This window comes from Hydra vulgaris, chromosome 08 (genome assembly GCF_038396675.1).
Source record: "Hydra vulgaris chromosome 08, alternate assembly HydraT2T_AEP".
In the NCBI taxonomy this organism is placed as follows: domain Eukaryota; kingdom Metazoa; phylum Cnidaria; class Hydrozoa; order Anthoathecata; family Hydridae; genus Hydra; species Hydra vulgaris.
The window spans coordinates 51,343,602-51,355,957 of NC_088927.1; the positions used below are offsets into that span (position 1 = coordinate 51,343,602).

The window sequence follows — 12,356 nt, forward strand, 5'->3', positions numbered from 1 at the left end:
AGGTAATGTAATATGTATATATATATATATATATATATATTTAAAAACATTTAGATTTGTTGCAAAAGTTTACCAAACATGTTTTCTGAAAATTTTAAAACTGTTTAATAAAAGTTGCTAGAGCAAAAAATCATTTTATTAAATATTGTAAAATAACAATAAAAGGAAAAAAATAATGTAAAAAGTTAGATATAGGTTTGTTTTTTGTTTTTTTTTCCTGTTAAGTTATGTTTATTGAGTATGCAATTAATATGCAAGTAATTCTGCTTCATGAAAGCTTTAAGTTTTGAAATTTTTCAAGCTAATGAATCTTACAAAATGAATATACTATTGTGATTATTACTTTTGTGGGTCAAATGAAGGAAAGCTACCAAATGATAATCTGTTTTTGAGTTGATCGTTTGTGTACTTAAAGAATCTCAAGCATATATGAGAAGACAAAAGGTTTAATTTGATATGATTTATACAGGGTATACAATTAATTTCTGATTCCCCATATTTTATTACAACAAGTAGATGTATTATGTATTACAACAAGTGTATACAACAGTGAATGGTGATTATTAAAGGAAAAAGATCTGTTTACATAGCTGCCATGATTGATAAAGTATGCAGTTTGATTGGAAGATGGATTATATTGCATGTTATCAATAGGGAGTTCAACAATATCTAAACTGATTGACCAGGGAATTCACCAGACCTTAATTGCCTTGAGCATGTATGGACAAGACTTTAGAAAAGTGTTTTGAAAAATCTCACACCCCAAAACCGCCTACAATTCATCACAAGAGTTCAAAAAGAATGGGCTTCCATCACCCAGGAAGAATGCTATTCACTTATTAAAAGTTTTTGCGCCAGAATTTCAGAATAATGTTGATAAAAATGGTGGAATAACTCACTACTGATCAATAACATTGTTCTAAAGATTTTGTGAAAAAATCAATAAAAAATATTAACTAACAACTGAGTTTCAGTCATTTACAAATGAACACTAGAGGAGGTTGGGGGGGGGAGCTCAGAAATTAATTGTACACTCTGTATATATATGCATATGTATATTATGAAAATGTATAGATATATTTGTAAATATAGGCCTTGTTATAAGATTTCATTGTGTAACGAAAATGCTTAAGCGTAAATATGACTTAACTCACCATTGATATTTGATATATTGATATGTCAAATGTTTTTCTGTACTCACTGTCAGTCAAATGTTTTGTATCACCTTTCAATACAAGTAAAACTGATTAATATTACTACTTTAATTTTTTAATACTAAATACTTTTTAATAATAAAAGAAAATGTAATAAAAAGTATCATCTAAGGAAATTGAACATTATTTTTCCTAATTTTTAATTTTTTTAAGTAATCCCCCAGTCCCATCTTTTAGCCGGACAAATTTTTGGCTTTTATTATTTTTTTTTACCTATTTCTTGAATGAAAGTGGTAATTATGGGTGTACTGGAATGAAATTTTAAAATTTCAGCCAGAACCAGATTTGCCAGAATTATCAATAAAATTGAATCTGAATTTTTATTGATTATTCCAGCAAGAATTTATATTATTTTTTACCTTTAAGATTTAAGTGAAAACCTACACTCAGAATCGTGGCTATATAATATATAGTTTTATAACCTATAACAATATTTACTGTAATAGGCATCCTATATTTTTTAACTAATTAAAATTTAAGTAGCATTTAAAATAAGAAATCTTTTCAGAGGCAGGCAACATTCTTGATGATAAAAGAGCTAGTTTGCTGCCCAAAACTGAAAAATTTTTTTTACCACAAATATTTGTAAAGCTTAAAATAAAATTACATTGTGCTTTTAATATAAGTTTCTATTTTTATAATTTTATGTATTTTCCTGTTGAGTTTCTTCAATAAGCAATTGTTTTCTCTAATTTAAACAGTCATACTACATGTACTGTTTCAAAACTATTAGCAGACCCTATCAAAGTATTTTGCAGCCTGTAAAGGGAACTTGCTTTCCTTATTTTCAAAATTCTTGAGACTATCTGACTCATCTAACTACCGTCCCGTTAGTTTTTTTCCTATCATAAGCAAGGTTTTTGAGTCTTTAATGAACAAATACTTAACTTCTAATCTTAAATCTAATAATGTACTTTCTGATCATCAATATGGATTTCGATCTTCTTGTTCTACAGCTGATTTGCTAACAGTAGTAACCGATAGCTAATTTGAAACCATATATCAAATCCATTGCAAAATTAGTATTTGCTAAGGTTGCATCTCTTTATCATGCTCGACACTTTCTTACTTCGGATTCTATTATTTATCTCTATAAATTTCAAATCTGTCTTTGTATGGAATACTGCTTCCATATCTGGGGCAGATCTTCCAATGATGCCATTTCTCTTTTAGACAAGGTGCAAAAACGCATTGTAAACTTAATTGGACCTACTTTTGCAGCCAACCTTCCACCATTATCATATCATTGTAATGTTGCTTTTCTTTCTCTTTTCTACAAATACTTTAATGAGAAGTGCTCTAAAGAGCTTGCGTCTCATTTGCTATCTACCAAAATTCGTTCTTGTGTTACTTGTCATTCAATTTAGTCTCATCCTTTTACTGTGACTGTTCCTAAGTGCTCCAAAAACGCTTAATTATCTTGTTTTTTTCCTCTAACAATCTTTTAAGTTGTCTGTCAATTGTTATAATATAAATCTTGCTCTATAAACTTCATCTTTTCTCTTCTAGTAACTTCCCACTCTAATAGTGGTTGCTTTCAGCCTTGTTGGATATAATATTGAAAAAAAACTTTAAAAAAATGTATGCAGTTTTTGTCACATGTTTTACAAAATAAAGGTAAAAAATAAATTCCAGCATTTCAGCCTGAACTAAAATTAACAAATCCTGGCCGGAATAGAATTCCCACACATCCCTAGTAGTAAAATTTTATTCCAGCATTGCTGCAAATGTTCCCAGAATTGTTTTTGATTGGTTGGCCATTTTTTTGTCTAGTTTATCCAATAAAAACTGGGTTGGATTACTATACAGTGAGTAAGGGGCTTAATTCATGTATGTTATTGTTTTGCACATTCATTTGATAAATTATAATTTTTACACTGTTTTAATGTGCTTAGGATTGTTGTCTTACTTAAAAATAAAGATATTTTGTTTTGAATGGTTTAATTTCTAGCAAGACTTCTATGTTGTGCTAAAAGCAACAACATTAGAAGAACAAAAACTCTAATGCAAAATTCTATGAATAAATAGCTCTGATACAAAACAATCAGTTTTCTTGTGGGTAAGGGACGGATAAGAGGTTAAATTAAAAATGAATACTTAAAAACATTAAGTTTCTGCGCTCGGAAAGCCATGTACCTACTTACAATAGCTAATATACAAAAGTATGTTAATGAAATCCAAAATAACGGTTTTTCATTATCACAGACAAGATAATTGTTGCGATTAGAATCAGGTATAGTTTGTATATTCATAAGTGGTGATGGAAGCCAAATGGTGTAAACAATTAAGGTCTCTATGGGATACAAAGTGAAAAAAGAAAAAAACACTTGAAATTTATTTTCTAAGTACTTGGAAACTTTTGTAAACCGTCCATTAAATACCCGAACCAATCTGTATGTTTTCACAACAACAAAGCGAGAATTGTAGTAAATAAAAAACCAAATAATGACGATCTTAACATGCACAACATTGGAGTTGGTTTTTCGAAAAATAAAAATGAAAACAAAAACAAAAATTTAAGAGAAAACAACTGGATAAAAGACATTTCTCTGTTAGCACCTTTAACAATTGGTTTATTCCAATTAAATAAATAGAAAATAAACACAATTGTTGTAAAAAATACACCTAATAATGAACCAACAATAATTATTCCTGTTGTACTGTAAATTTTTAATCTGACTTCAGTCAAATTGTTACATTGAGTTTGGTTTAAATTTTCTAAAGTAGTAAGAGGGCACTTTTTACACTCATACTCATTTATTGATCTTGTAATATAACCTTTTTCACAGCGTGTTCAAAACCTACTTAAAAATCTTAATATTTTATGTTTGTATTTCTTTTCTTGTGCTACATAAGAAATAGATATTTTATAACATTTTTTTATGTTAGTAGCTTGTAATCTAAAGACTTATTTGCAAAACCGATTTGCATACATACATACATGCATGCATACATACATACATACATACATACATACATACATACATACATACATACATACATACATACCTACATACGAGGGTGTCCCAAAAAAATTAGTAATGTTATATTTTTTAATGGATACCCTCTCTAATTTGAATGGTCTCAAAACATTTAAAAATAAAGTTTTGTGTACTTTAACATGTATGTGCTTGCAGGGTTTGGCGTGACGGAAATCTTGCATTGCTTGCTTGTTATTACTTATTTATTTTATTAGTAAATGCATTACAATTTAGAGTAGTCAACATGTCAGTGGAGTTTTGAAGTTTTAAAAATGAGATATTTTTATTAGGAGACATAAAATATCAAGTCACCGGTTCAAAGCTTCCCTCTAATTGTCAAGTACTCGGAGTATTATATTATAATATAATAGTCTAGTATATTATAGTATTTGTAAAGTGAATTTAAGTGTCTATGAAATTGCAAGTCTTACTATTTAGGAGTGTATTATTTACTGGGAAAAGGCATGTGTATTGACTAAATCATTACCTAACTATCTGTGTTAAGAAACTAGTTTCATTATATCAATTTTGGAGAGATTTGCAAAAAATTGTTTGACATTACTCATGCCGATGCGCTTCAGCTAATTAAAATAAATGAAGATAGGATCTTTTTGGAGCACCAAAATGAACAATGTTGATCTGTTCACTTAGCTGGCTTGGGCAAAAAACTTACAAAAAAGAAGATAAAGCTCACCTTAGAAATTATTTTTAAGGAAAAATGACATTTTGCATTGTTAGCTCCATTGGCATCATCTTATGAACCACCACCAAAAAACTCTGAAAGACCATGCTGAAGCTATAAAAGTTAATTTTTAAAACAATATTTTGGATAGGGTAACTGTCCACTGATACAGCAAATTATTGCCAGCTCTAGATTCACAAAAATCAAAAGAAGAACCCTCTTTCAATAGTTATTTCATATGATGATAATAAAAAACTTATCACTGTGCTAAAATCAGACAGCTCATCAGTAAGCAAACAGGCAGAGGCAGTTTGAAATGTCATTATCAACTGAATTCTTGAGGACAGAGTAAAGATTCTCTGTTGTGATACTGCTTCAAATACAGGCCCTAATAATGGTGCATGTGTGCTTCTCGAATAAAAACTGGATAGAGAAATATTTATTTTTGCTTGCCTTCATCACGTCTATTAACTAGTATTAAAAAGTAAAAATTTGAAGCAAAAATCAGTCAAGTAACTAGAAGCCCGGACATTCTGTTGTTTAAAATGTTCTCAAAGACTGGGAAAATGTTGATGCCAAAAAAAAATACAAATCTGTACAGAATAGAGATAGCACTTTTACTTTATTTGATGTAAAATCGCAAATTACTTAGCGTAAATTGCTTTACATAACTCATATAAAAATATATAATTTATTTACATTTAAAAGTAATTCTTTTTTTCTTTACATAAATTATATAACGTGTAAAACTTAGTAACTTACGTTTTTTAAATGAGTAACTGTTACTTGAAAAAGTAATTTACTTTTACAAGTAAAAGTTATTTGCATTTTTACTTTTATGTGTAAAAGTAACTAATTAGCAAAAACAACTTACATAAAAGTAATTTAAAAAAAATTGTTATTTACAATTATAAATAAAAGTAATTTTTTTCTTTTGAAATTTTATACTTTACTTTGTAAGTAAGTAAAATGTAAGTTATATTATTTACTTTCTCAAAGAACAGTCATTTCATGTTGATTTAACATAAATATTGAGATAGGTAGTGTATTCAAATGCATTGTCTGTTTGAGGGCACTTCTAGGTAATACTTCAGGTAATACTCTGATGTATGTGGGCAGTGTTTGTGGTGCGGCATCGAGAGAGGACTTTTTTTCATGTATATCATAAAGGGTAGTTCTATTATAATTAGAGGCAAATATAGTCAACATGGGGTATACCAGTAGTATAGAGACGGGCTCCCTGACGCATGAGTGCTAATAGGGGCTGCTAATTATCATTGATTTTTTAATTCTATTTTTTGTTGAGCAGAAATAGGTTAGTGGCCATAATGGAACTTTGGCGGGGAGGGGGAAAGGGGGCATAATTTCTAAGCTATGGGTAATACATGCATTTGTAAACCTTGACTAAGTCACTATTGTTCGTTAGAGCGCATTTTTTATCCAGTTTTTTTCTTTGTATTTGCCTTTTCAATCAAGTATTTTATTATGGTATTATGACCCAATATAACATTTTTGGATATCAACTGCTGAAACAGTTTTCAAAAAATTATAAGTCATTTAAACTATCTGATATAGTTTATATGATTAAAGGAGCGTTTATCAGATATAATCTTTTATTGCGTTTTATCATATATAATCCATTTAAAAAAAGATGGTAAAGAAAGCTGCTCAATCTTCTACTATAGGTTGTGGGTGCCCTAATAACCTCCTCTTTGTTGCGTTGGTATCTAGTCTGAAAGGTATTGATTTTTCAATACCTTTCAGACTAGATAGAGCTCCAAAACTTCCAGCACTTGTGAAAATTTATTAAAAGTACATCTTAAAATTGTTTTCAGAGCTAACTGGAGAACTCCACTTTTTTGAATCTTTTTTTTTTTTTTTTTTTTTACTTAATCCTATAGGCTTTACTTTGATTTTACTTTATCTTGACAGCATTTGTGTAGTCCCAATGAACATGCATGTTAAATTTGTTTTCTAGGCTAGGGGGGTCGCACCCTTATTTTTTTTTTTTAATATTTTGTTATTCTTTAAAGTTGGGGTCATTAACTTTTTACTGAAACAGAAGAAATATTGCATAATTAACAAAAGTTTTTAATAATTTTATTTTTTTAACAAATAAATATTATCCATGTAAGTTTAAATTAAACAAAATACAAAATTTAATATTAAACTCATATAAAGACTTTATGGTAACCAATAATATAATGATGTCTACTTGAGTAAACTTCGAGATGTAATAGGCTGGGTGAAAAAAGCAATTGCTTTTTACTCAGTAACTGGTCAGCTTTACATGAATAAAAATTTCATCACCTTCACTAAAGTCTCTTAAATCATTTTCATCATGCTCATTTTTCGTCAACATGTAGCTTTATCTTGTGGCATTACTCTTGACTATGAAGCAAATGAAAATTAAATGGTGTTTTGCCACATTGCTTGCTATAAATTATTAACTAATAAAACAAAAATTGAGAGAGCTCAAAAATTAGCAGAGAAAGACCAAGGTAAGTCACTTAAAAATCAAAAACAACCTTTAAATGTTTCAGTTTCTTCACTAAAGAAAACGCGATCGTCACAAGTTATAAAACAAAGTAGCAGCAGACCAGCCGTTCTCCCAGATATATGTATCATTTGCAAGAAAAATGAAAAATTTGTATGTATTTAGTCTAGCAGTATTATTATTTTATAGTTTATTTTTTATATTTTATAGGTTATGAAGTTAAATCAGTTACCAAGTTTATTTTAATAATATTGCATTTATTGATTAACCAGGCAGATAATTTATTGGTAACACTCCCTCTGAAATCACAGGTTTAATTAGTAGTAGTAGTAGTAGTAGTAGTAGTAGTAGTAGTAGTAGTAGTAGTAGTAGTAGTAGTAGTAGTAGTAGTAGTAGTAGTAGTAGTAGTAGTAGCAGTAGGATATTCTTATTGAATCTGGTGTCGTAGCATCTGGCTCTTTGAATGGAGTGTTACGAGGGAAGCACTATAATCATTCAGTATATGCCTATAAAATCTTATACGAAGCCTTACAACAATTAAGGTTGCATTCATTCACTGAAACATTGAATTTAAATGAACTGGATTGCCTCAATACCCCTATTGTAATGCTGAGAGAAAAATTTCCCAATCAGTTTACAGATCATCTAGTAGAGGACGACTACTTGTCAATCTTTGCGAGGTATTTTTGCTTCCTTTCTTTTTTCTGAAGTACTTTTGAAACTGTGCTTTATATTAACTGTCATTTTAAAACAGCGTGGATCTGCAATTTTTTTTTCTGAAATTATTTAAAAAACCCTGCAGTTTCCAATCATTTTGCTAAATTTTCATATTTTTTGACTATTATTTTGTTATAGGTATGATGATTTTTTTCTCGAATTAAATCAACAGTCACCAACGTTTGCATTCTGGTCATCTTTTATTGAAATGATAGAATTGTTGTTATTATTTCATTAGTGCTACATTCTACGGTGATAGGAACCTTCATTTGCCAACTACCAGATCAATTTTACCTTGGTGTTTTAGCTATGATCAAGTTAACTATTCAAGGTATCTCTCGTCATACTGGTTAGAAATGACATTGCTCAACAAAACACATCCTGATAAGTTTACTAACAAGGCGTTATGATTGTTTGTAATAGAAAAGTTAATTATAAAATTTAAATCCAATTAAAATAAGTGGTTTATTATAGGGGTCAAACATGAGCTATCAAACAAATGGACAGTCCAACGGCAGACTGAATATGGCTTTTCATCAATTGCATATGACCAAACCATTGAACAAACAGCTAACCATGATTGCAAAACTACTGCTGGTATTGTTGGCTCTACCTTACACCAAGGAGTAGTTCATCGGTGGATTTTAGCTCAGAGTGATAGAGCTGCAATATCGAGTGAATGCGAAATGATGGCAGGCATCAATTTAAAAAAAAGGTTAGTAGGGTCATATCTTCCTCCCTACCTGGAGCCAGCCCCTATTGTGATTTTTTTTAAATAAGAAAATTTAAATGTTTTTTTTCATTAATTTTTTTTGTATTGTTTTACACAAAACTAATTTATTTCAGTAATTATATATTTTTGAATTGATTTGTTTTTAAAGTTTTTAGATTTTTTTTATTTGCGAATGATTTTTATTGCTTTCTTGTAAAAAATGTATTTACTTTTTTTTATGGCAAAAAATTAATATATTTTTTTCGATAAAAGTAATTGTTCAAGCATATCAATTATAAAATAATTGTTCAAGCAAATCTAAATTTTATCGCAAAAATTGTAGTTTTTTTTTATATAATGTTCTATAATTCTTGATATGGTAGGTGATTACGAACATTATATGATTAGCACAGAAATATTATTGGATCGGTTTTATTTTATTATATATTTTCTCTAAGAAACCAAATAGGTTACCCCAATTAATAATTATAAGTTATTTAGCTCTAGGGAATATTTATTTTACATGATATTTATACTTTATTTAAGATGTGAAACGAATGCTTATAATAAGATTCAAGATTCGAAAAAGAAAAAAATACTCAATTAATTATTCTTGATCTTACGAAAAATTAAAAATAGCATTAAAAAAAAATTTAATTAATAATTTAGTATCATTATTCCGCGCTAAACCCAAATTTATATCTGTTACCGTTTTGGAGTTTTTAAGTTAAAAGTTTTCACGGTATGGGAAGATAAATAATTAATTATTTATCTTCCCATACTCTAATCATATTTTCTGTATTCGCCAACGTTACAAAAGGAAATAGTAATAAATTAAGATAAGTAGTTGTCAATCGAATCAATTCTTTAGGTACAGAAAAAACCTTGATCAGTCTAGAATACTAAAAGATAAGGATAATGTCCGAAATGTGATGAATACCATTGATGCAATGATAAATCCATTTACTATTGAAAGCAAAGAACTACTCAATATCTCAACAGGTTCTATTGCTCCCACTGATATTGAATCTGATCTTCGTAATGCCCATGATATAGATGATAAACAATTTACCTCATTCGTAAAAGAGAAACTGTTGTGTGAAGATCCTGATATATTTTCAACAATAAAGCGAAATAGTTTGAAAACATTTGCTAGCTTAAAGCAGGTAACAAAATCTAAGTCTTTAAATGGTAAACTAGTTACATTAAAGAATGACAGAGACTTATTTGTTAGGCTAGTGCTAATTGGTAAAGATAGAGAAGTCGATGTAAAGGCAATTTTAGCATATTCATTGAGAGTGTATCCAGCCTTTATCAACAATCACAGGGTCACTTGTAAAAACATGTAAAGCCAAGTTACTAAATGTTATTGAATCAAAATGTAATGATATTACTGTGACCACTATTCCTACAGACAACGCGCTACTCATTGATGCTATGGCAATTTTACAAAGCTTAAAAGCAATAGCGGGCACATTCAAGGAGCTAGCAAATGAAGTACTTAAACAAGTAATACGATTAGCTGATTACCATAAATCATCTCGTGTTAAATTTGTATCTGATTGCTACCCATTAATTAGCACAAAAAATGCTGAAAGAGAAAAAAGTGCACAATCCGGTGTACAAGCATTTACCATCTATAGTGCTACTCAACAGGTACCAAAGCAATGGAAAAAATTTATGTCTCTCGAACAAAATAAAGAGGAGCTAGTAAATTTTCTATACATGTCATGGTGTGAGTGTGATCCACAAATTCTTGGCAACATAACTCTCTACGTAACACACACGAACTTGTGTAACAAAATTCAGTCAATTGACAACCTTATTGTTGTAAGTGAAGTTCATGAGCTTGCCAGTGACCACGAAGAAGCTGATACTAAGTTGATTTTATATGCATCACATGCGTCACTGCACTATAAAACTGTTGTTATTAGTAGTCCTGATACTGATGTATTTGTGTTTGCTCTGTCAACTTGCCTTCTGTCAACTATATACTTCGATTCTGCTGTTGGTAACAAACGCCGTATCATTAATATAAAAAAATATGAACCTGATTTTGGTAAAGATTTTTCGATTGCTATGACTGGCTTTCATTTGTTTACAGGTGACGATTTTTGTTTCTTTAGAAAATATTGTAATGTTTAGACGGGGTAAAACTATGAATTCAGATTTTTAAATTTATTCAAGTTTATATTTATAGTTGTTATTTAGGATGCGGTTCAACAAGTGCATTTTATGGAAAAGGAAAAGCAATAGCTTTCAAAGTCCTACGGAAGAAAGCAAAATATTTAGAAGCTTTTAAAACTCTAGGTGATTCAGTACCACCATCTGATGAACTAATAAATATGCTGAAAAAATATGTCTGTGATTTATACGGGGCTGAACAAGTAGAATCAGTTAATGTAGCTCATTACACATTATTTAAATCTGGTAAATTTAGCAAAGAAATGTTGCCACCGAATAAAGATTCGCTTGTGCAACACATAAAAAGAGCTAATTTTGACGCTTTTATAAGAAAAAGATCACATGTAGCATTGATTAATCCACCAAGTCATTTTGGAAATGGTTGGTTTAATGATCAAGGTTCCATTGCCATATCTTGGATGGAATCGCATGCTGCACCAGATTTGGTGCTTGATTTTGTTATATGTTATTGCCGTGGTGATTGTTCCGCAAAAAGATGTTCATGCAATAATTGCTTAACATGCTTATAGTTTGCACAGATCTTTTCAAATGTAATGTCTGCAACAATAACCATCCCAAGGAGGAGGATGACGAATAGTCAGACAAACTATCCGAGTCAGAGTCCGATTGCGATAGTAATACGGAATAAATGTTTAATTTTTTTTTATTATATCATTGCTATTTTTATATTTTCGGACATTGAACTGTGAGACAAGCATTAACAGTAGTAATGAAAATAAAAAATTTGGTTATAATAATATTTATGTTTTAAATACAATACTCTTTTGAAGCGGAGCATAAATATGGTAACTGATAATTATCCTAAGAAAACAGCGCACAAAAATACAAAGGTGTAGAAGTCAGGTTACCCATATCATAAATTGTCCAAAATTTTATATAATATTGGCAATTTATTGAGGAATACACTAACAAAATTTGAAATCACAAATATTATTTATTTGGGGGTAATTAAACAAAAAGCAGACTTGGGTTTTTTTTAGTTAGTTGAAACCGTCTTTGTTAAAATCAAAGGATGGTTTTTATATACGGCAAATGTTTGACCTCAGTTATCCGGTTACTGTGACACTAAAAATCTGGGATCTTTTGGGTATTATATCAGGTCATTTAGATCTTCAAAATAACGCTTTCGAAAACTAAATGTGTCTAACGAAACTCTTTTTCTAGAAGACTTTTCTGATAACAGACGCCGGCCTATTAATAGATTTTAGTTGCTTTAAGTAATGAAACTAAGTTTTGCTTTTTGCTAAAGTTGTTGCTTTTGTTGTAAGTTGTTTGTTAATATTAATAAAATAAAATAAAAATTTGAATAAAATAAAGTAAAAATTTGAGCAAATGATTAGAATCAGAT

The 12,356-nt window shown here is 29.5% G+C and overlaps 1 protein-coding gene across 1 annotated transcript in view; it reads left to right on the top strand.

Moving 5' to 3' along the window:
* Nucleotides 1–7,211: 7,211 nt before the first annotated feature.
* LOC136083417 (intraflagellar transport protein 140 homolog) overlaps nucleotides 7,212–12,356 on the top strand; it is a 42,249-nt gene continuing 37,104 nt past the window's right edge. Inside the window, 3 exon segments of the mRNA XM_065802813.1 lie at nucleotides 7,212–8,054; nucleotides 8,230–8,422; nucleotides 8,566–8,806. Of these exon segments, the coding sequence (XP_065658885.1) occupies nucleotides 8,771–8,806 (36 nt within the window). The 5' untranslated portion in view covers nucleotides 7,212–8,054; nucleotides 8,230–8,422; nucleotides 8,566–8,770.